The following is a 26,515-nucleotide window of genomic DNA, read 5'->3' on the forward strand; positions in this document are numbered from 1 at the left end:
CTTATCGAAAGTCTAACATGATACGCCATAAAGGCTTTTCCTTCAAGGTTCATTATACTTACCATTCCTTCAAAGTTCACCATACATACTATCCCTTCAGTGTTTGCCACACATACTATGTAATATCCCTTAACCCTTATCCGTCCCCAAATCAGGATTACGAGACATTACTAGTCAGTACAGTTCAGTTACGAGTAATGAAGAAATATTTTATTAAACAAATCAGAAATTAGTCATGTTGTCCCTTTATGGGACCTCGAAGTCTAATATGAACAGTAAAATCAATTCGGGATTTAATTGAAAACTTATAAATTTTTTTGTAAAATTTCAAATTTTCCTTAAATGAATAGTACCACACACCCATGTGGCCTATGGGACACGCTCGTTTTTTTGTAAATCACACGCCCGTGTGTTCAGCCCGTGTGGATTTATTTTGTAGCATTTTAGGTGCAGTTTTCATACAGCTGTACCGCATACACGTGTTCAATACCGTTTTCTCCACACGGCTAAGACACATGGTCGTGTCTCTGCCCGTGTGCTCAATTCGAAGAGCTAAAATTCAAGATGTAGGGGACACACGACCTAACAACATGTCCATATGCAAGCCATGTGTCTCACACAATCTGGTCACACGCCCATGTGTCAGGCCGTGTGGACTGAATAATGAACCCTTCACACTTTACTAGCCAACCCTGTAAATTTCAAACCACAACCAATACAAATACCAATACTAAACCAAGCTTATTTATATTTATACTTAAATTTGCACATTTCATACTAGACTTAATTAAGTTATATACTCAACCATTACCATTTATAACAACATTTACAATAACATTCCAAAATGTCCACTTTTGACATCCTAGGTACATGCCATTACCAGTAATATACATGCATTACCTCATTGAATTCGAGATCGGCCTAGGATGCTGATTCAATGGTCTAGCTTTATTTAACCTGCGCATGGAAACAAACCGTACACTGAGTATGAACTCAGAGGTATTTCTATAAACCGATACTTAAATCAATAGTAAATCATATATCAATGAACTTTGAGATTTCAATCTAATAATCTTAATAGTTCAATCATTTATTTTCATTTTATAATACTAAGATATTGTTAATCAATTTCAATTTCAATGTATATATATACAGTTTCAGTGTTGGTTCAATATCAGTCGATTTTTCATTATCATACAGTAATAACCAATATTCAATATCATCCAGACATTCAGTAGTAGTCCAATATTTAGTAACAATCAGTTAATCTTTATTATTCAGTATCAGTCAGTCAACAGTAATAATCATTTATTCAGTAACAGTCGTTTATTCAGTAACAGTTAATTATTCAGTAGCAGTCAATTATTAGTACTTTTATTTACCCCTAATAACATGACTTGGACCTAGACGGATACACGGATCCAACCCACACACCGGGATAGCACACAATATTTCATCAGCCAAAGCCGGAATACACCGTGTCAAGAATTAATAATAATAATGAATGATAAGATAAGAGCAGTATGGTACACAAAGTACCTTACCAGAACAAATCCGGAATAGTAACAATAACAATAAGGTACAGAGTACCTCTTCGGAACCAATCCGGAACAATAATAGTAAGGCGACACTTATAGTGTCTCATCGACACACAGTCAGAATATCCCTGAACACTTCCAATCCTATGGCATGCCAACTATATCCGACTTAGCCCGATACTGTTAATAGGGTTTTCGGTTCACTTTCTTAATTCAATATCACTTTCACATTATTCATCATCAATTCAATAAATTTAACACATTCCAAATCAATCCATTTCAATCATAAAATACAATAATTCATACTTTAATTACTTACCATAATATTCAATGAAAATAAAATAATTAACAATAAATTTCACCTTTCAATCCATTACCCTACACATTAAATAATAAATTCAACAATTAAATATTAAGTTCGGATTATAGAAACACAAACCGTAATTTCCGAGCTATCCCGCGTCGACTTTGCCTTGTCCTTTCTTAGCCGAGGTTTTCTGGCACAATGTTAGCTACGGAAATCAATTAAATATTATCAATACACTACCATTTAATTTCACATTGAATATTTCAATTTTTATTCAACTTTTGCCTAGATTCCAATTTAGTCCCTAAATTGAGACTAACTTTTATTCTTTATATTTAGCTCAATATTTCCATTAAAGTTTCACTTTAAACTAATTTCAATTCTCTAATTTCACCATAGGACCATAATTTTGAAATTATTTCAATTTAGTCCCTACTATTCAAAACTTATAATTTACTTTACAATTCAATCCTTATTTCACTTCTAACTTAAAATTCTATCAATTTAACCCGTAATTCTTTAATTTATTCAACATGAACATTATCTAGAAATCTAATAACTTTTAAAATATCAACTTAATTTCATCAAAACCTTATTCCAAGGCTTCTAAAACATCAAAATAAAGTAAAAAGGGCTAAATTGACTTGCCTATTAAAGTTTAAAGCTTCAAAACCTCAATTTCTCTCTTTTTCTTTCTTTCTCCTTTCTTTCCCCCATTTTCGTTTGAGCATTCTGTTTCTTTTCTTTGTTTTCTTTCTTTTCTTTCTTTATTTACTTTTATATATATATATATATATATATATATGTATGTATATATATATTATATAATAACTTAATAAATATCTATTTAATAATCAATATCTTTATTACAAGTGTAATATTACTTATATTTACACATGTACTATATTATCACCTTACACTTGTATTTCTTTAATTTATTTATCATATAAATATCTTATAATATAATTATTTAATTAATAAATATCTTTTACTAAATAATAAATATCTATTTAATATTAAATACATGTATTACAAATGTATGTATTTTTATTAATACATTTGTATCAAATCATTACTATACACTTGTTTTTATTTAATTTATTTAATAATATAATATCAATTAAATAATAATAATAACATTAATATTTACTTAAATAATAAGTACATACATGTATTACAAATGTATGTACAATATTTATTACACATGTATTTTATTTTTATCACACACTTGGAACTCATTTTGGGTTATTTGTTGATTTAGTCTCTTTTAATTTTATTTATTCTATAATTAAACTTTCACACTATATTCAATTTAATCCTTTTATCCAATTATCCTTAATTAAACTAAATTCACTTAATTAAAGCCTAATTAACCACTCGATTAACTTCGTAAATATTTTTTTAATAAATATTTACGAATCTATTTTTCAAAAATGAAGACCCAAAAATACACTTTTCCGGTAACAGTAAATTCGGGGTCGTTACATACTTTACCTTTATAGTGCTTCGGGAACACCATTTCTTTCTTTCATAGTCTGCCACAGAGGCGTTTCCTTCAAATGGTTGCCATAATGGCCATTCTTTTATATGAGCTACAAATGCGTTCCTGTTTTCATTTACCACAAGGGTTTTGCTTTCCTTAGATCACCACAAAGGCTTCCAGTTTATAGATCGCTACAAAGGCTTCTATTTCATAGATTGCCACAAAGGTTTCCATTTCATAGGTTACCACAAAGGCTTCTATTTTCTAGCGTGTTTACGATAGGGATTCTCCTAGACTCACATTTTGTGAGGTTTACCATGACCCACTAGTTATGGTCTTACACGATATGGTGTCATGGCTATAGGCTTTCCTTTTAGAGATCACTTTTAAAGTTCCAACGGGCCTATTTTAAACTCGACCGTTGTGAACAAACACAAACTCACTTAACAGACATTTCATGCATTTGCACCAAACTTAACATACATATCAAACATTCTTTTATAGTCATACTTTCGACTCCATATTTCTCATCATATACTCTATACTTCTCAGATTTATACAAGCTATACATGCAAATCTTATCCAACATTCATATATCAGCATATTCATCATGCGATATTTTGCAGAAGTATCTAGAATGAACAACATACAACATACAGAAGTTGACTTAGGGACTTACCTGACACCCAAGGATAGCAGTTTGATCTCCAGATCCCAAACATCCAACATGAAAACCTGGCAATCACTACTTATAAAACATAAGAATACCGTTAAAACTCATTTATATAACTTTTATCATCATCTGAAACCTTGATAACTTTTATGCAACACATTTTTTCCTTATCTTACTATTTACGCACATAAAATAGACTTACTCTTTCAAAAGTCAATATGCAAGTCTATAATACTTATCAAGGATATGAAAAAACCTTCTATATGAACTCCGATCCTTAATTTCAACTTAGCAAGAAAGATCCTCGATCAACTTCAAAGCAAGTTAGCAATGGTGTTTTCAAAAAAAGGAAGAAGATAACTCCATTTTCTTCTAAAGCTCATATCATAATATATAAAACCCATACTCTCATATTAGAACTTGACATGTGTTACTAACTTTCAAAACTGCCCTTACTAGTGACTTACAGTTGTAGGAAAATATATACAAGGATCCAAAAATCTTTACCTATTTTTGACTTATACCTTCTTTCAGTCCTGACCATCTCGTTAGAATGTAATTTGCATAGTAACTAGGCCAACTTGGCGCACCTTACCTTTGGTGATACCCTCATTACCCAAGAATCCTTGATACACTTACCAATCCATTCTTTTATACAAATCCACACATTCCGAGAACAATCCTTACCTTATACTCTATCATTAACTATGCGCCCGAACTATCCGCAAAAAGCAACAATTGGGAAAATGGGATCCCGCCACACAGATTATTCCCGTTTACTCGCCAACTCGAGACCCGCCAAAACTGGGTGTTATAACTTCGCCACACAAACTATTTTGAAACTACACATCATAACCTTGAATCTTCCAAAACTAGGATGTTACATAAATACGTGGGTGTCAAGCAAAACATATCAATTATAATTGATGATTGCAGCTGTTGATAATTAGAACTGCAATTGGGAATCTTTGTCTGATATACGTAGCTTTGGGACCCTATACCAAAGCTGTCAACCTACAACTCCAGATGGTAAGAAGTACCCTCCGATTTTGGAGGTTGGGGCTTGGGCTTTGCCATAGTTTAGATTACACAAGACGGCTCATTTTCTCACTCGAGAGAATTAGGTTGATTCAAGTAATAAACCCATGGTGTAATGCCAACCACAACGTCTAGTGCGGAATATGACATCCACACGAACTGCACAATATTTAACATGATGATAGTTACATGAGTCAAATAACATGATCAAAGTAATTAAATAAAATTAATATAACTTAGTTAAAATATATATATTACTTTGTCCCCAACGTATGCCTCTATCATCTAGTAGTAGACAACGAGTGTCTTGGACTTCCTAATACTCGGGCACGTATACCATCTAAAAACGAAGCAAACTTATTAGCATAGATTCCAAAAAAGCAATTAATATTGATTCAATTTTACAATTTTTTTACCTATTTACAATTGGCTACAAATGTGGTTGGTGACTCCTTAATGCCAGAAATGGCATCCTGTACAGAGCCCAAGATTGCAACAGTATCAAAAATCAACATATATCTTGTGTTTTATTCTTTGTCACCTGGCAAAGCTCACGATATAACGTCGCCAATATCGCTGAGCCCCAACTATAGGAACGAGCCTAGTACAAATCGACCAATAGAGGCAAGTACATAATGTGGACATTATTATTATTTGCATTCAGCATAAATACCCCTTATCAGCTGCAATAAGGTTTGGAAATTTTCATTCAACCAAGAAAATTTCAAACTAGTAAATCTAGGTTCCATATAACTAAAATGATCGCCCAAGAAATTAGTATCAGAGGGCTAAAGGTTCAGCCACTTTACTTGGACCTGTGATCACATCATCGTCAACTGGGAGCCCAAGTTGCATTGTGACGTATTCCAGGGTAATGGTCCACTCCCCACATAATCGATAAAAAGTGTGGGTCTCCGGGTGCCACCATTCAACCAAGGCAAATATTAAGTCCACCCTCAAGTCAAACATCTGAACCAATGCCACTATTCCAAATCTGGCAGCATCCAATTACGGTATAATTTGTTCGTCCGAACAATACCTCGGAATATGGACTCACGACCTCAACACCCGGTACTCATCCTATCCATATCGTATAATCACATTTGTTAAATTGACTAAGTAAATATAAATTAAACCGCAACTCTATAAATATATTTGTGAATAATAAATATCAAAATATTTTATCAACTCGTTAATCATCAGTGCAGTGTGATCAAATGCTTGGAGAAGAGAACTCCTTGTGATATCTGCATAATTAATAAAAAAATTAATCACCATTTCAAAAAACTAAATACAATTAAACATTATATTATAATATAACAATTATTACAATTAGAAAATCACATACATTAAATCTATTAAATTCCCCCTTCAAAAATGCAAACACAACATTCTCAAAACTTCAAATAACACAAAAAAAAATACAAAATTTTCAATTTTTCTCTCTCTCTTTTTTTTTTTTCCAAATTTCAGCTGGTGGGGTGGAGGGGGGACCATTGAGATTTATATAGGGAGAGTGGGGAGAATAAGAAAAAAAAGCTTGACTTACGCGTAACCGTGAGGTCAGATCGGCGATAGGTGGTAGGTCGATACCAACCAACTCAGGCCTTTTTTTTATTTGTTTTATTCATATTTTTTTCAATTTTTTTTCCGATTTGTTTTATTTATCTTTTTTTTCGGTTTGAATTAGGTCTATCGAAAATCTCATGATATTCAACCTTGCTTTATTCAAGTTCATCAACAATTCCTTGACCCAAGGATGCTTTTAGTGAGAAAAGGTTCAATCAACCTTCATCTAATGCACCACCTTAATAACTATAATCGTTGTCGCACCAAGACAACCATCAACTTGTTCCCACCGTAATTGGCACCTCCTCCCCTAAAGGGTTTCCTTGACAACATAACCAATTAGAACCTGTGACTGTATAACCATTGTCAACTGAGAGCGCTATTTTTACTTGAAATTGTGACCGCTTAACTATCAATTAGGAAATAAAATCTAAAGGTGATGATGCACTCCATAAAACGAAAAATGAAATCCATCAGTGTCCAAGCTCCACTGAATCACCATTAAATAAGACATACGTTCAAACTATCAAAATTTCTAACTAAAACACAAACATAAAATCAAAAACAAAAACAAAAAAAAAATTATTCTCTTCCCATTTTCTCAACACTTAATTTTTTTTTTCATGTTCTCAACTTTTTTTTCATGTTCTCTCCCTTGTGAATAATCACAAAAACTTCTCATTTTTCTTAAAAAAAACTAACTACTTCAACATATACTGATTTTCCATTATGTATGGACATATATAATCTTTTAAACTGCTACACAGCCTGATGGCACTAAAATAAAAAAATAAAATTTTTTGACATAAGTGTCGCTAACGAGAACGATGAGAACAAAAAAAATATATAGAATTTTTTTTTCTATCACATTTTCCAACTGAAATGCTTTTTTTTTAAAAAAAAATTAAGGCCGCCAAAGAGAACGAATGCACCCATTCAAATATTTTTTTTTCCTTTTTCTTTTTCTCTTAGAATATTCGTATTTTGAACAGATATGTAAAAAAAAAAAAATACATAACAAGGACCTTGTAATAATAACTTTTCCATGGGTTGGTCATGATTTGGTGTCGCCCAGTTGTCACCCATGGATTTTTTAAGTTCCATGCAACACGAGTTCTCTCTAAATCTCTAGGTATTTTTTCTCGAGTTCGCACGAACTTGTTTTAACTGATTATTTGTTGCATCTGTTTAAACGAGAGATGTTCCTACTACCAGGTACTTCCTTAATGAATACGAGTGTTACATAATCGAGAGGGTCGTGAGTACGCGCCAACATTGTTTTTACTCTCAGTAATCACTAATTGGTGAGGAAAGCTGATTCAAGTAATGAAAGCTGTCCAAGATCAGCATCAAAGGGGTTGTAGGCCTTTAATTTTTGATAAATTTTTAGTCAATAAGTGGTAAAAATATTTGTTTCGGCCCTCTCCAAAATTTGCAGTTTAATTCTGCCCACTCCCTCTTTTTCTTGGTTCTTGTAACTGGATTCGTGACCATAATATCTCTATCCTCTGCTAAAAGGTTGTACAGCCTGTCAATATTAAATATGTATTAAAAGAAAAACCCCACCACCAACAACGACAAAACTGTGAGAGCAGAAAGTGAAACTCATTAATCATATTCATTTGTCTACATATACGTGCTGTTGCATGGATTTAAATTGCAATTTTCGTATCACTGTGATTTTGCAGGGTCAAGTTGATATAGTTCAATCTTCAAAGGTATGTTGTAAACTTTACCAAACAATTTGTAAATATAGTAAGAAACTTCAGTTGGATCAAATTTCAGTTTCCTTTTAATTTTAATCATTTATGATGACATTCCTAGAGAGAGTTATAGGCCTTTAGCATAAGTTATCGACTTGGTTTCTGGGCAAAATTAAATGTTAGTATTCAACTTTATTCTCCATGAACTTTGTTTGTTACTGTAATTCTTTTATTAGATTTTGATTGTGCCTAATTTTCCTATTATGAACTATATTCGGAATAAAACCTGCTTAGCTGCTTATGAACCTTAGCTTTTCTCAAACTAGTCTAGTCTATGTCCTGGTAAGAATATATATATATATATATATCTCAAATCAAGGTCCTTTCATGATAAAATGTGAATCTTTTAAGATTCTCTGCATAGGAGCAATATCATTTTAGGTTGTTCTTCAAAACAGATTTAATTTTGACATAAAATCAAATATTGAAAAGTAAAGGATCTGGAGCATTGATAATACCTTTTCTTTTTTGCTGTATTTGCATCTTTAGTTCCAGAATACATGGAAGGTGAACCAGTTAATGTTAATGAGTTCCAAGAATTAGCTAGGCAGGCCCTTCCCAAAATATACTATGACTATTATAGTGGTGGAGCTGAGGATGAGTACACACTAAAACAAAATGTGGAAGCATTTCAAGGAATTACGTAAGCTGTTAAGCGTGGTAATGAAAGTAATGTAGGTAGCAAGATGAAAATTCTACCCATTTCTTTACTTCCATTCTCAGGATCCGGCCAAGAATACTTGTTGATGTCAGCAGAATCGATTTGTCAACAACTGTTCTCGGCTACCAAATCTCAGTGCCCATTTTGATTGCTCCAAGTGCTAAGCATAAGTGGGCACACCCTGAAGGTTTGAATCTTCTTAGGCTGTCCTTCACTTCTTTTACTATTTCAAGTACCAATTTTACTATTTTCGTTGTGTTTCAACAGGTGAGGTTGCCACAGCCAGAGCAGCTGCTTTATGTGATACAATAATGGTACAAAAATAATATAGCTAGTTTTAGGTTCACTGGCTTGCCTAAATGTGAGTACTGAATTGTGTTATGAATGCAGATTTTATCCTACAGGTCTACCTGTACTATTGAGGAGGTCGCTTCAAGCTGCAATGCTGTTCGGTTCTTCCAGTGTTATGTACAGTGCTGCTCCAACTATTCCAGTGAATCTTCATTTTTTGTTTCAGATTTCAAATCCCAAAATAGAACTGAATTTATCAGAGATTGATAATTTATCCTTTACTGAACAGGTATACAAGAGGCGAGATATATCTGCTAATTTATTACAGAGAGCTGAAAGATGTGGATACAAGGCCATTGTCCTAACGGTTGATAGCCCTAGGCTTGGTCGAAGGGAGAAAGACATAAAGAACAAGTCACATACTTATTCATTATCCATTCATTTTGTTTCATTCTAGCAAATTTATATAAATTCTTTATATGCTGTGGATAGGGCTGAAATTTTATTCCTCATATCAACATATTCGACTAGAGGCCTTTCATTTAAAATTTTTAGTACTTTTGTAGAATGGTTAACCCTCAATTGAAGAACTTTGAAGGTCTCATATCGACTCGAGTTTCCACTGTAAGTGATACTTTATTTTTCCCAATTATTGCTAAATATACCAGTATGCAACCACTGCGATATTAATTGTAAGGAATATGCATTGATGCTTATGTCCATGTTCAGAAGAAAAAAGAAAGTACAGGTTTTGCTTTCTGCTATCTTGCTTATAGTATGGAGGCAAATCACCCTTGGATAGGGCAGTGTGGAATCTCCAAGCTGGAAGGCTCAGCTTTTGGGGTTCACTGATGATATTCATGTTTATGTTGTTCATTTCTGGGAATAGATCTTACCTTGGAAGTTCTATTCAAAGCTGAGATTCATTAAAGCATGTCGTATTCATCTAGTTTATTGAACTTTTACAGGATGACGGTTCAAAAATAGAAGCATTTGATGCGAACACTGCATTTGATGCCTCTTTGTCTTGGAAGGTATAGAGTATGAACCAACAAACAGGATAGATTGACTTGTCACATGCTTTTTGGAATTCATATTTACCCATTCTTATATTAGAAGTAACTTGTGAATGTACAGGACTAACCTAAATAGTTATATTGTTTAATTACCATCAGCTTAAAAGTTTGATAGAAGGCTCTTAAGGAAGCTCCTATATGTATATTTTTACTGTCATTTAGTCACTAGGCATTTAAGCTCCCTTTTTTTTTTCCAGTCCTGATAACTTGAAGCCATTAATCGCAACATTTGCAGGATATAGGATGGTTAAGATCTATTACAAACTTGCCAGTTCTGCTCAAGGGAGTACTTACTCATGAAGATGGTAAGAAGAGGCTCATCAAATTAGTTGCATTATAGTTTCTTGCTATATTAATATAGTAAATGATGAAATGGACATTTCAACTTTCTGAATTAGAAATGTTTTTAGAACAATTGCAAGGGGTTTATTATTTAAAGTCAGCTTGTGTCCTTGATATAAAAAGAGTCACTTGAATTTGATATATCAACACTGGCAGCAATAAAGGCTGTTGAAGTAGGGGTTGATGGGATTGTTGTCTCAAATCATGGAGCTCGCCAGTGAATCAGTAGCATTCTAATCCCATGGATGAAAAATGTAGAAGTATTAGCAATTGGCATTTGATAGAATTAATATGTGTTTTTGTTGCAGGGGAAAAGGGAGATTTTATGTGGGAATTGTAATGGAGCTGGCTTTACTGGTGGATTTAGGAGCACCTTGGATGACTGATATAAAAGCTACAATTTTGTCTCACCAGAGGAGATTTACCATACAAGCTTTTGTAATCTCGTCTGTTTCTTGGATTAACATTTGCTTCACTCCTGTTGTGTTTTTGGCATGCACAAGTTTGTTATATACTTAGCCAAAAAAAGGGGGAGAACCTTTTTATAATTATTCAATCTTTGTTTTTTATTTTTTTATAACACAGTTAGAAATAATTTATTTGCTTTGCTTGTTTTCAATTTATGACGGTTAATATTCTAGCTTAATACTTGAGTATTATTATATATTTAATTTGATTTATTTATAAATAAATTATTGCAATATATGTAAAAACAATTTAAAATATAAATTTATTAATATATATAATAAACTCAATTAAACAATAAAAGATAATAAATTTTAAATACATATTTGTTTCATTTAAAACAGCTTTTATGAAATATTTTCAGGAAATCTGCCAAACAACAGAAAATATTTTACACAGATTCATTCAAACACCAAAAATGTAAATCATTTCAGAAAAGTAAATCATTTTTTAGAAATTATTTTTCGAAAAATGTTTTTACTAGCAAACAAACGGAACCTTAATGTCAAACTTGTTCCAGACCAATGAGAGCTTCTATAAGGTCCTAGCCAATATTGAAAGTTGGTCAAAAAACTAAATTACCTTCCCATCACTCAACTAGACATCTCCTCTACAATGAGTGTGGTTAGAATGCAGTAATATGTATTTTTCGCTTCATCAAAAGTGCTCCTAAACAAAGTCTATGAAGATCATGGGAATACACAGACTGTAGGATACTTAGAAGCCGATTGGGCTGGATCTCCTTCAGATAGATGATCCACTTCATGATATTGTGTTCTCTTTGAGGGTAATTTAATATCATGGAAAAGTAAGAAACAAGGTGTTGTAAAAAGATCAAGTCTAGAAACAAAATATCGTGTAACAACCCTAATTACTTATGAGTTAATTTGATTAAAACAATTTCTTCAAGAACTGAAACAAGAAACAATCAGCACAATGAAGTTAATGGGATAATCAAGCAGCATTGTATATCGCGTCATATCCAGTGTTTCATGAGAAAACTAAACATATAAAGATTATTTGTCATCTTGTGAGACTAAAGGACTAAGTCAAGATGCACTCTTATTAGCTTTGTTAATTCAAACGACTAGTTAGCAAATGTTTTTGCTAAGACTCTCAGGAAACCTAGTATCGGATGCTAGTGTAAATAGGATATGTATTAGGGTGTATATTGATATAGAAATACATTCAGAATATTTCCCTCTTCTCTATTTTTCCTCTCTTTTCTCTATTTTTCCTTACGATTGAACAACCATAATAGAAACAAAAACAGCAGCCTTATTTCTTCTCTTTTATCCTCTTCTTTCTCTCTCTACTTCACATAAATATTTTAGTAACTTATTTATACTAGGGTTACAAAAAAAGTTTTAATCCTAGCCCTTGATTTAAACCTTAAAGATGACTAATAATTTTAGTCCTAGCCATTTATCATATGTCTAATAATAATAATAATAATAATAATAATAATAATAATAATAATATCAAGCTCTTATTGTCTATCATGTGTCTAGTAATTAATATATAAAATAACATAATAATATCAACATCGCGCTTTACTATAACTATGGTCAAATATTATGAACGTTGCTTTCTTATATCACTAAATATGAACCTAGGAAATACCACTTTGCCAACCTAGTGCTTATTGACAACTGATGCATAATATGGACTATACAAGAAACCATGCTATCCCTCCACTGTACTATTCACCAAGGATCAATGAAAGCGAGACAAACCTTTGCTAATTAAACTATTTAATTTGGAGATTTTATTTTCTATCATTCAATAATGAACTTCCAAATGTGCACCCAAAACCAAGATATATTTGATATTATGAGAGACCCTATATAACAACATTGTAGGAATAACAAAGAAGGTAAGAATAATTAGGAATAGTCAGAAAAAGCAATCAGAGAAATACTTGATCAAATCCTTACTAAGAAGAGAGTTTCAGATGACCTATCATATGGATGCAACTTTGGAGCACCCTGAAGAGTAGCCTGATTCAAAGCATCCTGAAAATTCAAAAATTGCTTTTAACTTTAAAGTAAGTTGATTGAAGCAAAAGAATATGTCTTTTTAGTGAACCTTTTACAATGAATAATGTAACATTAATATTGTGTTAAACAAACCTCTGGTGGTTTTCCAATACAATATCCATCTGGATAAAGATTCAAGGTGAATGAAATTTCATGGTCTGCAAAAACAAGAAATAACCAACGCAGTCACAAATCGAACATTATCAATTATCTATAGAGGGAAAAATAAAAACAAAACACAATACTAGTCTTGACTCTAACCTTTAGGAACACAAAGCACTTCATCAGAAACAAATGGTTGAGACACCTCAGGAACATGCTCAACGCCTTCAATGACATTACCCTAGATCAATAAACAATTCAAATAATCAGACAAAATCACAGAAAGGAAAATAGATACATATTAATTTCTATTCTATATCCCTTCTTCTCTCAGCCACGAACTATGAATCATAGAGAGAAAACTCGTACTAGAAACAGAATTATACAAGTTTTTATGAAGGTTGCAAACTCAAAACTAAAACAAAACCCCGTAACTACAGTATCTATTACACCAAAACCATAAAGGCTAAAACAAGGGCAAGATAATGTTTTATGAAATCAAGCCTATATTTTTAGCTTAAGACTTAACTGGTATATTTTTAAAATAAACAAAACATTAAAAAATCCAACACTTCAATCTCCCCTAACTTCTAACAGCAACCAATAATTAAAATTCCACTTAAATAGAATTAAATACAATTATAGATATTTAAAAAAAGGAAACTGGGAGGATATGTTAAATGAAACAAAAACCAAAATTTCTCCTTTTTTTTTTTAATTTAACAGCAATATTTTTTATCATCAATTTACCTGTGAAAATGGTTCATTACAGAATTTACCTGGAGCTTTCTAGGCCATGAGCTCTTTTCAGAATTGTCAGGGACAACATCAACCGAAGCCTCCAATTGAAGACAAGGCTTCGGCTTGAACCTAGTACCGGTTTTTGAAACCTTAAACGAAACACCCATGTAAAAAAAAAAAAAAGAAAAAGAAACTTGTATGCTCTATCAGAATTAAAGCATGAGAATTTGAGGTTTTATGCTTTTTGTTTGGATCAAGAAAAAGATCAGAAATAGGGAGACAATTAAGAACCCAGATAGAAATTATCTAGTAAAGAGAGGAGAAAAGCTAGCAAAATCGAACGAAATTTTTTTAAAAAAGTGTAGGTCTAATATGGCAGAATTGAGAATGAGAACCCAGGTTTAATTGAATAACAATGAGGGCGTGTATGGATTGGGAAAAATAAAAGAAAAGAGAGGGAAAACAACTGGGAAAAGACACACACACAATGAGATGAAGGATTTGGGGAACTCAGAGTTCTGAGTTCTGAGGAACCAATTTGTAAAAGGTATGTTAAAGAGGAATGACATTTGTAACAGGGAGAGGGGGAACTTGATACAAGGTGTGACGATTCGATTTCTGGAAAAATTCGATTTCCAAATTTTCAAAATTCGAGGTAGTTCAAAAATTTTAAATCAAAGAGTTTATAAAATGAATATGAAATTAGAAAATAAAATTATTGCCGAGACATCTTTTAAGTCGATAGCTATTTTCATTATTGTCAACAAAAATAAATATGATTAAAATTATAATAAGATTTTTAAAATAAAAATTAAATACTTGATTAGATAAATTATTAATTATAATATAATGTCTAATTTGCAAGTGATCTAAACCAAATAAGTTAGAATAGAAAATTTAGCAAGCCCTTAAATGATAATAAGCCAATGTCTTAAGTGTATATAAATGCGTGGATAAGAGAATAGGCTTATACATAGTTGTCATTAAGAAGAAAGAATGAAATAAATTTCTCTTAGGCCTTGTTTGGTTCACATGAATGGCTTAGTCATTCCTCCCTTATTCAACACAATAAAATTATTCAGGAGCTCGGTTGATTGTAAAACCTATTCCATTGAATAACCATTACAGATTGTAAAACCTATTCCATTAAATAACCATTACAGCCTGATTCCCCAAAACTACTAAATAGCAATTCAATGCCATATCTAATGAATGGCTATTCAATCTTCTAGTAATATACAAAATTATTTTTCTTTCCTTTTATATCCATCTCACATCCTCTTCAAACTCCCATCTAAGATTTTTTCAACAAATCTCAAAGATTATCGTGTGAGTATGAAATTTTTCTGTTTTATTTAAACTTTCTCTTTACCCTCACAATTCTCCTTAAGTTAAACCCAAAAATAATATACCTGTATAGAATGTTTGGAGTGAGCAAAAAGAAGAGGGGTTTGAAAGAACAACAGTAGCAGCCATAGCAAAGAAGATCAGCATAACAAAGAAAGCCTTGATTCTAGTTTTAATCAAACCCTCAAGAATATCCAAGGGTACCTCTTTCTAATCGTTCCAATTTCCCATTACTTTTCTTCCTCTATTTTCTTTCTGGTTTCTCAATGTTAATTTTGGATTGTTCTTTTTTCATTGGATTTAGAGAAATACCTTTTGATATTTCAAATTTTAGTTTTGATTTTGAATTCTTGTGGAAGAATTTTTCCTCTTTAAAGGGAAATTTTGATTTCAATAAAAATTTCAATTAGGTTTATTAGGTTTAATTTGTTACGGTTTGCACTTAGATTGAAAGCACCTTTTAGGAATTAAAGCCAGATCTCACAAGTTCTACTTAATGGAATAACCCGGTTTCTCTTTCTTTTGGAAGATGATCCTTTCATCTTTGTGCTTAGATCATAGTATTTATCTATTTTTCCCTAAATATGTCTGATATTTTGGTTTATGTTATAATTTGATCATGCATTGTCGTTAAGTAATCATAGGCATCATAGGGGTTCGAAAAGGGTTACTCCTTGTCTTTTAGCTTGGTTTTCCTGATAATAAAAAATATAGTTACTAAACGTGAGGAGTTCATAAAAGTTATGGAACAAAAATGTTACAATTTGTTTTCCCATGCTTATGAATAATAATATTGCTGAGCTTGGATTTTTTAACGTAAATTAGCTTAAATGCTAACATGGGTTATGGATTTATATTTCTTAATGTAAATTGGCTGAAGATCAATGCTAACATGGGTTGCAATGTTGTTTTTCTTTATGCAAATCTCTCTTTTACTATTAAGAAGTCAAATTGAAAAAATTTCCTCTGCAGTAAAGTTCCCTTGTCATGTTATATTACCTTTATTACCTTGCCTATGTGGATTTGGAAATTTTTGGTGGTTTTTATTATCTTAAGTGTAAAAGCAAATGCTAGGATTACATGCTAATAAAATCTTTGCTTCATGCACTTGCTTACTCCATATTTATTTCTTCATCAACAAATAATAATTTTCTTTTATGCCTCTTTTAAGGTTGCTTAAGGGCCGCAGTATTCCTGGTAAAATATTATTGACCAGAAGGTTAGATATACTAGATGATTCAGGTTTATAAGAATGATCTCGCAGTATTCTTCGTAAAATATTAAATAAATTTTGGTTTCTCCTTTGAAATTTTATTAAATGAAAACAAGGATATGCACCACCTAATTTAGATAGAAGGGAATGAGTTTTAAGGTGGAAAAGCCTTGAGTATCTTGATTGTGTTGCTTAATTTGTCGATCTATTGAAAGTGATTATTTTTTCAGAAATAAGCACATTATGATTGATCTTGGCACCGATAATAACAACAAGATTAACTGGGTTCTCAAGATTAACAACAATAAGCAAGTGTATCTGCTTCATTTACTCCTGCTACTTGTCTTTTTGAGGTTGCTCGATTGGTTGGCCATTGATAGTTATTACTGACAATTATTTCAATAATCTCGTAAGCATCGTTATAAGACTTAGAAAGAAGGGCTCCATTTGCCGAAGCATCCATCATCATTCTAGTATGAATATTGAGACCAATATATAAAGTTTCCATTTGAACGCAGTAAGGAATACATTGATGAGGGCACTTTCATAATAACTCTTTGAACTGCTCCCATGCCTCATATAAAGATCCTTTATCAAGTTGTTGAAATGAAGTGATTTCATTTCGAATCTTAACGGTTAAAGATGGAGGGAAATATTTCATTAAGAAACGTTCAACCAACTCTTACCATGTAGTTATGGAATTGGACGGTAGGGAGTTCAACCACGCTCGTGCTTTATCTCTTATGGAGCATGGAATAATTTCAGTCTTAAGGCGTTCGCAATCCCCCGACTAGTTAAAATGAGTCACTCACTTCCATGAATAGCTGAAGATGAAGATGTGGATATTCAGTAGGAATCCTACTAAATTAACCCATATTTTGCAACATTTGGAACATGACCAGCTTTAGCTCAAATTGTTGTGTCTTGGGTCTTCTAGTATTCGGATTAACCTCATTGAATAGAGGAATGACATATTGTCAAATGGAACAATTTCTGTCATCTTCAACAATGATCGGATTGTGAGTATTATAAGCAAATGTTCCTCCTAGATTTTGGTTTTGAATTTCAAAATTCATCTATTCGGTCCTTCTTTAGTTCGCATATCTTCTTCTTTGCCTGAAAGTCCTTTCAATTTTAGGGTCTACGGGGAGTAAGTCAATAATTTGATCAATACTCATAAACACCTTAAACAAACACAAAAAATGGAATTAAAATTTAACAGAAAAAAATAAACCAAAATGCAAAATTAACAATTTCACAAATAATGTCTTTTAAAACAATCCCTAGCAACGTCGCCAAAAACTTGGAATGATGGAAATGTACAACTGTACGCAATCACAACAAGTAATAAGGTGATAAGTAAATGTCGAGTTATCATATTTACAAGGACTCTACAAAGAAATATTTATGAAATGAAATTCAAACACTTTGATGATTAAAAATATTTTGAATTTGAGGAAGTAATTAAAAACTAAAATTTAAATAAGTAAAACAGAATAGAATAAAAATAAAAGTTTCAATGCACAATTTCAAAAGATGGTTTTAATCAAGATGACATAATTGTGTTAGATCAATTACATTTCTTAACTTAATATTACTAAAACAATGTTCATGTTGTTATGAATAAATTCACGGCAACTTGGTAATTTGTTAACTATAACACATACAGATTTACTAAATTAACTAATCTCTTGAACATATCACTATGCAAATTCAAATAATTTATCAGTTTAAATAAGCAAGTAAAATATTAAGTGAGGTAACAATATATACCTACATTGAAACGGTGTAATCATAATAATCTTGCAAGTTATGCAAGGCTAGTGTACCATTTAATACAGTCGCTAATTTAACCCTCAGCTACCTTAGAATAGAGGTGTGCATGGGTAGGGGCTGACCGACCATGCAGTTCCCTTAGAAAAATGGGAGGGTTTGGGTAAAATATAGGCCCAAAACGGGGTTGGACAAAAACGAGGCCGTTTAGAAAGCGGGCCGAGCCTCTGTAAGATTTTTTGGCGAGAGCCTGCCCTACCCGATTTTAATATTAAATTATTTTAAAATTTTTTATTTTAATTTTAAATAACTTTAGTACTTTTACTTTATTTTTTGTTGTTTTGATGTTATTTTGATATTGTAAAACTTTTGTTATTAATATAATTTAATTCTTAATTTAGTTTTAATTTTTTCAATTTTTCAATTTTAATATAATTACTTTTTATTATATTTTTAATTTATGTATTATTTTAATAATTATTTGAGTCCCATTATTTATTTATTTTTTTTAATATTTGTTTTATGTTTTAAATGTATTTGATTTATTATATTTTAAAGTTTTTATTTAATAAAAAAGCAAAAAAATTTAATATGACCGGGCCGGGCAGACTCAAGCCTACCATTTTTTCTCGGGCGGGCTTGGACAAATTTTCAGGCCCATATTTTGGGTGGGCAGGCGCCGGCCTTGAAAACGGGCCAAAATTTTTTTATGGGCCCGGCCCGAACCCAGCCCGGCCCGGCCCATGCACATCTCTACCTTAGAAGATTAAACATACACTGATTAAGTATTGTGTCAATTAATTACAATTTCAATACAATTAATAATTAATTCATTAGTTACCTTACAATTGTAATGCAAGAATAACATAATCATAGTTTTACTTAATCAAACAATTTACCAAAACCTATAACAACACAAACATAATTTTAATAACTTAAGTGAACGAAATGCAATTAACCTACCAGGAATTAAATTTAATCCATGTTAATTAAATTTAAAATAACAACATAACAAACATTCATAGACATGTTCATAGCAACAACAAGAAAATTTAAAGGATAGGAAACTAGAATCAAATCTCGTGTTTTTCCGAAGCCTGACTAGTTTGCTCTGCTCCTCCTTCTCTGCTCATTCTTATTGAACTGAGGCTTCTAAAAACACTTGAATGCTACTACCCAAGGTGGAAGAAAGGCTCTTTTCCAATAGGGAAATTGGCAAGGAAGGGACAAGAAAGAAAAATGGAAAATAAGAAGAGAAAATGAGTGAAAGAGAGAGAGATGTGTGGAATGAAAGGTGTGTTGAATAAGGTAGCAAAAGTGGGTATTTATAGGTATGAATGGCTGCTAAAAATAGCAAATAATTAGTAGACACACACTCTTCCTTGGCGGGCCATACAACAAGCAAGTTTGAATGGCACAAAAACTTGCTATTTTAAGCTGGGGGCAAATCTTCAAAGGCACAAAAACTAGAGGGGTTTGAATGGAGTTTAGGGTAACTTCGAGGGCTATTTTGCAAGCATAAAAGTAGAAAAATTCAGCTGATTGGATCGGCTTGTTGGACAGTTTTGGGCTGCCATTTCTCTTGTTGGATCAGTTTTCTTTTATTAGCACAATTAGGCCACTTTCTCCTTCAGGCTTTATATTAAAATTTAACCCAATTAAATTTGGATAAAAATTAAATATAAAGTGCATAAAATTATCATCATTTGGACCGTCCTTCGCTAGAAAAATATTCAGCCTTGCTCTTGGTTCACTTGATGTAAAAATTCCCCAATGGTTCAAGCCTTTTAAGGTGTTTGCCAAGCCAATTTTTACCTTTTGTGCAAAACTATCGAAAATAAACCAAATTTGTGAAAAATTTATTATAAAAATAATTAAAATTCAATATGCTAATATTTTAAGTGCAAATTAATTATTTTATAATTAAATTGTAAATTTCGACCAAATTTATTACGAAACTGCATGAATTTGGGCTCAAAAGGTGTTGAAAAGTCTATATATTTTTGTGTTCCCAGTAATAAAAAAATCCAGCCAATAGTCTTCGCAATAACGCCTAGAGAAAAGGTAGATGATTGAGATTTCTTCTTGACTAACTTGAGAAGGCATGTAATCCTGTTGGGATTGCCAGTATGCCTTGTGGCACAACAGAAAAATATTTCGGTGATCCTCAACCATGGATCCATGTACGATGAACGAAAATGGTAGAGATACGGTTGAAGATATACCTTCTTAACTAAAAAATTATGAAAAGATGTTGCTACTTTGATGTCGATTCCAAACCACAACAAAAATGTCCTAACCTCTACATAGTCCACCCTGTATTAAAACGAATGGAAAAAACTCTCCAAGAACTTTTCTAGAGAAAAATCTTCCAAAACGATTGCTAGACCTTTTTTCTTAAAACACTTTTAACCCTAATTCGAGATTTTGGTATCCATATATTGAAAATAGAATCATCCTATAGAGAATATATGGAACGTATTAAAAATGTTATATTCTTACCAAAAAGAATTATAACTTACATGTTTCAATGTTTGACCAAAAACATTATTATAATAATTTATTATAATAATTTCGGTAAACTATATCATGCTAAAATTTTATATGAATCAAATTCATATATTAAATTTAACTATTTTTTCAATTTGTGTACAACAAGTTTGTTCATTTAATTCGTTTAACAATTAACTGTTAATTAATTTAATTCATGTGACAGCTAAACACAATACCAACTGTGTTTGGATTTTGTTCGTTTTAACCATAAGGTGTGACCTTGTAGGTTAATGTTAGTAGTAATACTAGAACATTTCTAATAATACAAGCAATGAGTGGCATCTAGCAATGCATCATTGCTACATAAGTTACAAGAAGTCATAATTTGACATAACCTTTCTGTAATAAACCTTTCATGTATTACATCCTTTTGTCCTTTATATCTAGATTGGACATAAGTCATGGAACAGTCACACTTGCATAATCCAATCTCATGTTTTTTGATATCTTGAGTAGACTACAATAAACAAATAAGTATGATATCTCATATCAACTTATTCGAGCATGACCATACATTTCTAGTCTCACTCAATCAAATGGCCTAAGATATTACTCCCATTATGTAGGAGGGACAAATCCTATATTGATTAACCATATCCCACTACATAGATTGTGACGTATCCAACACAGTCTTTTCAGTACAATCTCTTACGGAAGACGTTTGATTGGACCAAAATATACGACTCACAATGTTGGGATAATGATAATCTCAAGTCTGAGAATCGTATACATAGTTATCATTATAAGTAATGTTGCAACTGTTACATAAAAAGCCAAAAAACATGCTCATAGTGGGTCAGTCCAATATGTTGTTCTATAGCACATACTCATGTATTGATTTTGACTTCCCTATGTCAATGACAACACTTTGTCATCAATCAACTACACATTAGTCTCAATGCATTATTGTTGTCCAAGCTCATAATAATACTTGACTAAGGACCTTTTAAGAATAATTATATTTTTCTTAGGACTTTATTAGAATTCAGTTTATTTATATACACAGAAAAAGAAACTAAAATAATAATGACAATGCCTTATATTAATAAACAAGGTAAAACGAGTATGTGATTACAATCATCTCATGATTGGTCTTTGGGCATACTATAATAACCTCCCACTAGTATTAAGACCAACCATTCATATATCTAATACCAAGTGACGTTCATAATTCTGCTATGGTAGAGGCTTCGTCAATGGATCAACAATGTTATCATTTGTTGGTATATTGTATTTTTATATCTCATCGATAAATGATTTCTCGAAAAAGATGGAAACACCTAAATATATGTTTGGACCGCTAGTGAAATCTGGGTTCTTTTGCTTGTACAATGGCTCCGTCGGTGTCACAACGAAGTTTTATAGCATCTGATATGCTACGCATAACCCCTAGTTCAGATATGAACTTCTTGATCCAAATAGCCTCTTTTGCAGCCTTACTAGTTGCAATATACTCAGCCTCTATTGTAGAATCAACAATTGTATCTTGCTTTGTACTTTTCCAGCTCATAGTGCCACCATTAAGGAAAAACACAAAACCTAATTGCAATCATGAATCATCCTTTTCGGTTTGAAAGCTAGCATCAGTGTAACCTTTTACACTCAGCTTTTCCTCACCTCTATATATAAGTAATGTATCTTTAGTCTTTCTCAAGTACTTAAGGATATTTTTAACTGAGACCTAATAAACTTTATCGAGATCTACTTGGTACTGACTAGTCATGCTTAAAGCATACGTAACATTTAGACAGGTACATAGCATGCCATACATGATAGACCCAATAGCCGAAGCATATGGAATCTTCGAGAAGCTTGCTTCAATCCATAAATAGATATTTGTAGCTTGCATGTATTTTCAACATCTTTTGGATAGAAAAGACCTTCAGTTGTGTCATATACACATCCTCTTCCAGTTTCCCATTAAGGAAAGTTATTTTGACATCTATCTGCCAGATTTCATAATCATAAAATACAACTATTGTAAGTAAGATCTGGATGGATTTAAACATAGCAACAGAAGAAAAAGGTTTCATCATAGTCAATACCATGAACTTGGTGAAAACCTTTAGTAACTAATTTCCTTTTGTATGTTTGTACATTACCATCCATGTCTGTTTTCTTTTAAAAACCCACTTGCACCCAATGGGTTTAACCCCTTCAGGTGGGTCAACTAAGATCCATACTTGGTTTTCTAACATTGAATCCATCTCAGACCTTATGGCATCAAGCCATTATAATCTGAGCTTGCCACAGCTTCTTGATAAGTCCTAGGCTCATCTTGAATCATAAGTAGAATATCACCATGTGTTATAATGAGACATCCATATCTCTCAGATACATGATGTTCTCTTAAAGATCTTTGCAGTAGTTGTGTTTCTAAAACAATTGATTTTTCCACAACAACTTGTAAAACCTGTTGTTATTCTTAAATTTCTCTGAGTTCTATTCTGCTACCACTTCTTTTTCTAGATACAAACTCTCTTTCAAGGAAGACTCATGTCCGAGCAACAAACACTTGTTCTTGGTAGGATTGAAGAAATAATATCCTTTAGTTTCTTTAGGATATCCCACAAAGATGCACTATTTAGATTTGGGATCAAACTTAGTAGACATCTGATGTTTAACATAAGCTTCACAACCCCAAATCTTTATGAAAGACATACTAGAATGCTTCTCAGTCGACATCTCATATGGTGTCTTTTGAACCGATTTAGATGGAACATGATTTAGTGTGAAAGTAGCTATTTCAAGTGTATGTCCCAAAAAGGAAGTAGGAAGATCAACATGACTCATCATTGATCAAACCATGTCTAGCAGTGTTCAATTTCTCTTTTCAGAAACTCCATTTCATTATGGAGTACCAACAGGTGTAAGTTGTGAGACAATCCCATATTCCTTCAAATATTCATTAAATTCTAAGCTTAAGTATTCTCCTTCTCGATCTGATCAAAATGCCTTGATACTTTTACCTTGTTGGCTTTGTACTTCATTTTTAAATTCTTTGAACTTTTCAAGGGCTTGAAACTTATGGAGAATAAGATAAATATACCCATATCTACTGAAGCCATCAGTGAAAGTAATAAAGTATTGAAAACCTCTCCTGACTCGTGTGTTCATTGGCCCACATACATCACTATGTATTAAGCCCAATAAATCACTAGCTCGCTCACTTTTACTATTAAAAGGAGTTTTAGTCATTTTACCTAACAAGTAAGACTTACATATATCCAATTGTTCAAAAACAAAAGAGTAAAAACCTCCATCTTTATGGAGCTTTGATCGCGTGATTCGTAACAAGTAATAAATATTTATAATGAAGATCAAACTTAGACTAACTATTATCACGGTGAAAAGGCAAGCGCACCTATCAAACAATAGTATAGTAATGGCAAGATCGGGATATCATACCCAAGGGAACCAAAAGTACTAGTAATAACTATCTTTTTATTATCTAGCCTAAGAATAAAAGGGTTTGTTTATTAAACTAATTATCTAAACTAATTAACTAATTTAATTAAAGCAAAGAGAGAATTTGGAAAAAGACTTGAAGAGAAGCAATTAATAAAGACGACACCCAAGGAGGAATCCACCTAGATTTCACTTGTTATCTGACTCTGAACCGGACGATTTATTCACTTGACTTGTTCCGTAGAGATCCCTAAGTTAAGTTATTATCCCTATCCAAGACTAATAACATCTAATCCTTTGATTGAATAATCGAGACTTTTCTCTAATTAACACTCTAGGGTTACATTAACTCGATCTATGGATCCCCTTATTAGGTTTCACCCTAATCCGACAAAATCTCGTAACCCTATTTCTAGGCGTTCGATTAACTCCGCTTAATTATGCCAAATCTACTCTTAGGTAGGGTCTATTCCTCCTCTGCATAAGCACATCAAATTATGAATTAATACTCAGAATATTAACTTAAGCATTAAGAACACATAATTAAGAACAAATCAAATATTTATCATACAATTCAGATAATAATAACAAGATCCATCATAGGTTTTATCCCCCTTGGGTATCTAAGGGGTTTAGTTCATAATAAATAAGAGTACATCTCAAAAGTATGAAAATAACAAAACATAAAGAAAACTCTAAAACCCCTGAAGGAATTCTGAGAGATATCTTCAGTCTTGGAGTAGCTCCAGCTTTTGAGATGGATCTTCTGGCTTCCTTCAAGTAATTTCTGGTGTATGGTTCTGTGTTCTAGAAAAGTTCTGGAGAGCCCCCTTTCTAGGTCATACTTAGGGTGTTTATATAGGCTTTTGATTGGCTTTTCTTCCCCCTTAAGTATCCTTTTTTCGTGTAGAATACAACTCCTTGAAAAAGGGATACTCCCGTGTGCCACGGCCGTGTGCAATCCGTTAAATTGCCACGGCCGTGTGGGCTAAATGGCTAGGCTGTGTGAGTCGTGTAAACCTTGGTCGACACCCTCGAAAGGCACGGGCGTGTGAGCTGCCCGTATGGCAAGGCTTAGGCCGTGTGGGTCTTCTCGATTTGGTCTGTTTTGTCCCTTTTTTTAGCTCGATTTTGGCTCCTTTTGACTCTTGGTGCTCTCCTAGGTACAAAACATGAAATGACCGGATTGAAAGCACCAAAATCCACAAATCTAGTAGTAAGCATCCATAAATATGCTAAGTATTTGGGGTAAAAACATGTATCATTTAGCGTTTATCAAATACCCTCACACTTAAGCATTTACTTGTCCTCAAGCAAAATTCTCACTTACTGCTAGAATTTATTCTTTTCAATCACAATATCAGTATTGATAATGTTACAAACTATTCCACGAAAAATTATACAATGAGAATTTAACTACAAGGGCATTAAAGCCTCAAACAATCTAAATCGGATATTTTGATAATAAAATTATAGGTAAGCTCCTTCCTTTAAGTAATTAACTTTAGTCCTAAATACACAAGAGATGACATCCTCACTAAAGATTCACTCAAATCACTCAAAGTGTTTAAGGGTCAAGATTAAGCACTCGATTGTTTAACATGAAAAGTTATTACCATAGGCTTGCCTGAAAATCAAATCTCCACCACTTGTAAATGATATGATACACTAATCAAAAGGTCTTTGCATGGTTGTAATGGGGTTTAGGTTATAGGTGTGGATACAGGTCGAAGAACAGGGGTTAAAATCGAGATAATTTCAATATGTTACCCCACTATCAAAAACTTAATTACTGAATCACAAACAAATAGCTAGAACTATTTTACATGAGTTCATGACAACTTTAACTTGCTGAGAATTACACACATTTTTTTTAAGAACAAATCAAGTTAATACAATACAGAAATTATACTTCATGATTCAGTAACAAAAAATATGAACATAGTGAGGTAACAATATTAAATTCAATCTCGATAAAAAGGGTCAAATTAAGTAAGATAATTTCAACAATAATGGGTTAATGGGTTAATGATGAGGGTTAATCAAAGAAAAAGGTTAATAAGTTCAAAAGGGGTTCACTAAGGGTTTAATTATGTGGGAAGGCTTTTTATGAAGTAAATGGGTTAAATCCTA

General features: G+C 32.3%; 2 protein-coding genes and 1 non-coding gene across 5 annotated transcripts; 2 read left to right on the forward strand and 1 right to left on the reverse strand.

Moving 5' to 3' along the window:
• Nucleotides 1-7,516: 7,516 nt before the first annotated feature.
• On the reverse strand, nucleotides 7,517-14,844 carry LOC108486508 (protein PHYTOCHROME-DEPENDENT LATE-FLOWERING-like). 2 transcript variants are annotated; one of them, XM_017790598.2, is made up of 5 exons: nucleotides 14,127-14,844; nucleotides 13,507-13,588; nucleotides 13,339-13,403; nucleotides 13,144-13,221; nucleotides 7,517-8,136 (listed from the first exon to the last, which is right to left on the reverse strand). In XM_017790598.2, the coding sequence occupies exons 1-5, from the start codon at nucleotides 14,253-14,255 to the stop codon at nucleotides 8,110-8,112; spliced, it is 381 nt and encodes a 126-aa protein (XP_017646087.2). In that variant the 5' UTR covers nucleotides 14,256-14,844; the 3' UTR covers nucleotides 7,517-8,109. The 2 variants fall into 2 exon arrangements, with proteins under 2 accessions (XP_017646087.2, XP_052885907.1); XM_053029947.1 differs by lacking the exon at nucleotides 7,517-8,136 and adding an exon at nucleotides 12,944-13,049.
• Nucleotides 8,172-11,360, forward strand: LOC108474198 (peroxisomal (S)-2-hydroxyacid oxidase GLO4-like). Of its 2 annotated transcripts, XM_017776125.2 has the most exons (10): nucleotides 8,177-8,326; nucleotides 8,861-9,014; nucleotides 9,095-9,219; nucleotides 9,300-9,346; nucleotides 9,423-9,500; nucleotides 9,613-9,737; nucleotides 9,890-9,947; nucleotides 10,292-10,357; nucleotides 10,635-10,704; nucleotides 11,050-11,360. In XM_017776125.2, the coding sequence occupies exons 2-10, from the start codon at nucleotides 8,872-8,874 to the stop codon at nucleotides 11,079-11,081; spliced, it is 744 nt and encodes a 247-aa protein (XP_017631614.1). In that variant the 5' UTR covers nucleotides 8,177-8,326; nucleotides 8,861-8,871; the 3' UTR covers nucleotides 11,082-11,360. The 2 variants fall into 2 exon arrangements, 1 of the variants encoding a protein (XP_017631614.1); XR_008284323.1 differs by lacking the exon at nucleotides 11,050-11,360 and having other exon boundaries at nucleotides 8,172-8,326; nucleotides 10,053-10,357.
• Nucleotides 14,845-17,172: 2,328 nt separating the features above from the next.
• LOC128294653 (small nucleolar RNA R71) lies at nucleotides 17,173-17,279 on the forward strand. Its single transcript, XR_008284961.1, has one exon. It is a non-coding gene; the product is annotated as a small nucleolar RNA R71 (small nucleolar RNA).
• The last annotated feature ends 9,236 nt before the right edge of the window (nucleotides 17,280-26,515 follow it).

The sequence above is a fragment of the Gossypium arboreum genome, chromosome 6 (genome assembly GCF_025698485.1).
Source record: "Gossypium arboreum isolate Shixiya-1 chromosome 6, ASM2569848v2, whole genome shotgun sequence".
Lineage (NCBI taxonomy): Eukaryota > Viridiplantae > Streptophyta > Magnoliopsida > Malvales > Malvaceae > Gossypium > Gossypium arboreum.

What these genes read in the sequence shown, in the direction of transcription:
- LOC108486508 (XM_017790598.2), bottom strand. Translation starts at nt 14,255, where the DNA reads ATGGGTGTTTCGTTTAAGGTTTCAAAAACCGGTACTAGGTTCAAGCCG. An exon ending in AGTGCTTTGTGTTCCTAAAG is followed by an intron (nt 13,404 to 13,506) that starts GTTAGAGTCAAG and finishes TTGTTTTTGCAG; the next exon opens with ACCATGAAATTTCATTCACC. An exon ending in CATCTGAAACTCTCTTCTTA is followed by an intron (nt 8,137 to 13,143) that starts GTAAGGATTTGA and finishes TAATATTGACAG; the next exon opens with GCTGTACAACCTTTTAGCAG.
- LOC108474198 (XM_017776125.2), top strand. Translation starts at nt 8,872, where the DNA reads ATGGAAGGTGAACCAGTTAATGTTAATGAGTTCCAAGAATTAGCTAGG. An exon ending in CTTTATGTGATACAATAATG is followed by an intron (nt 9,347 to 9,422) that starts GTACAAAAATAA and finishes TTATGAATGCAG; the next exon opens with ATTTTATCCTACAGGTCTAC. An exon ending in AGTACTTACTCATGAAGATG is followed by an intron (nt 10,705 to 11,049) that starts GTAAGAAGAGGC and finishes TTTTTGTTGCAG; the next exon opens with GGGAAAAGGGAGATTTTATG.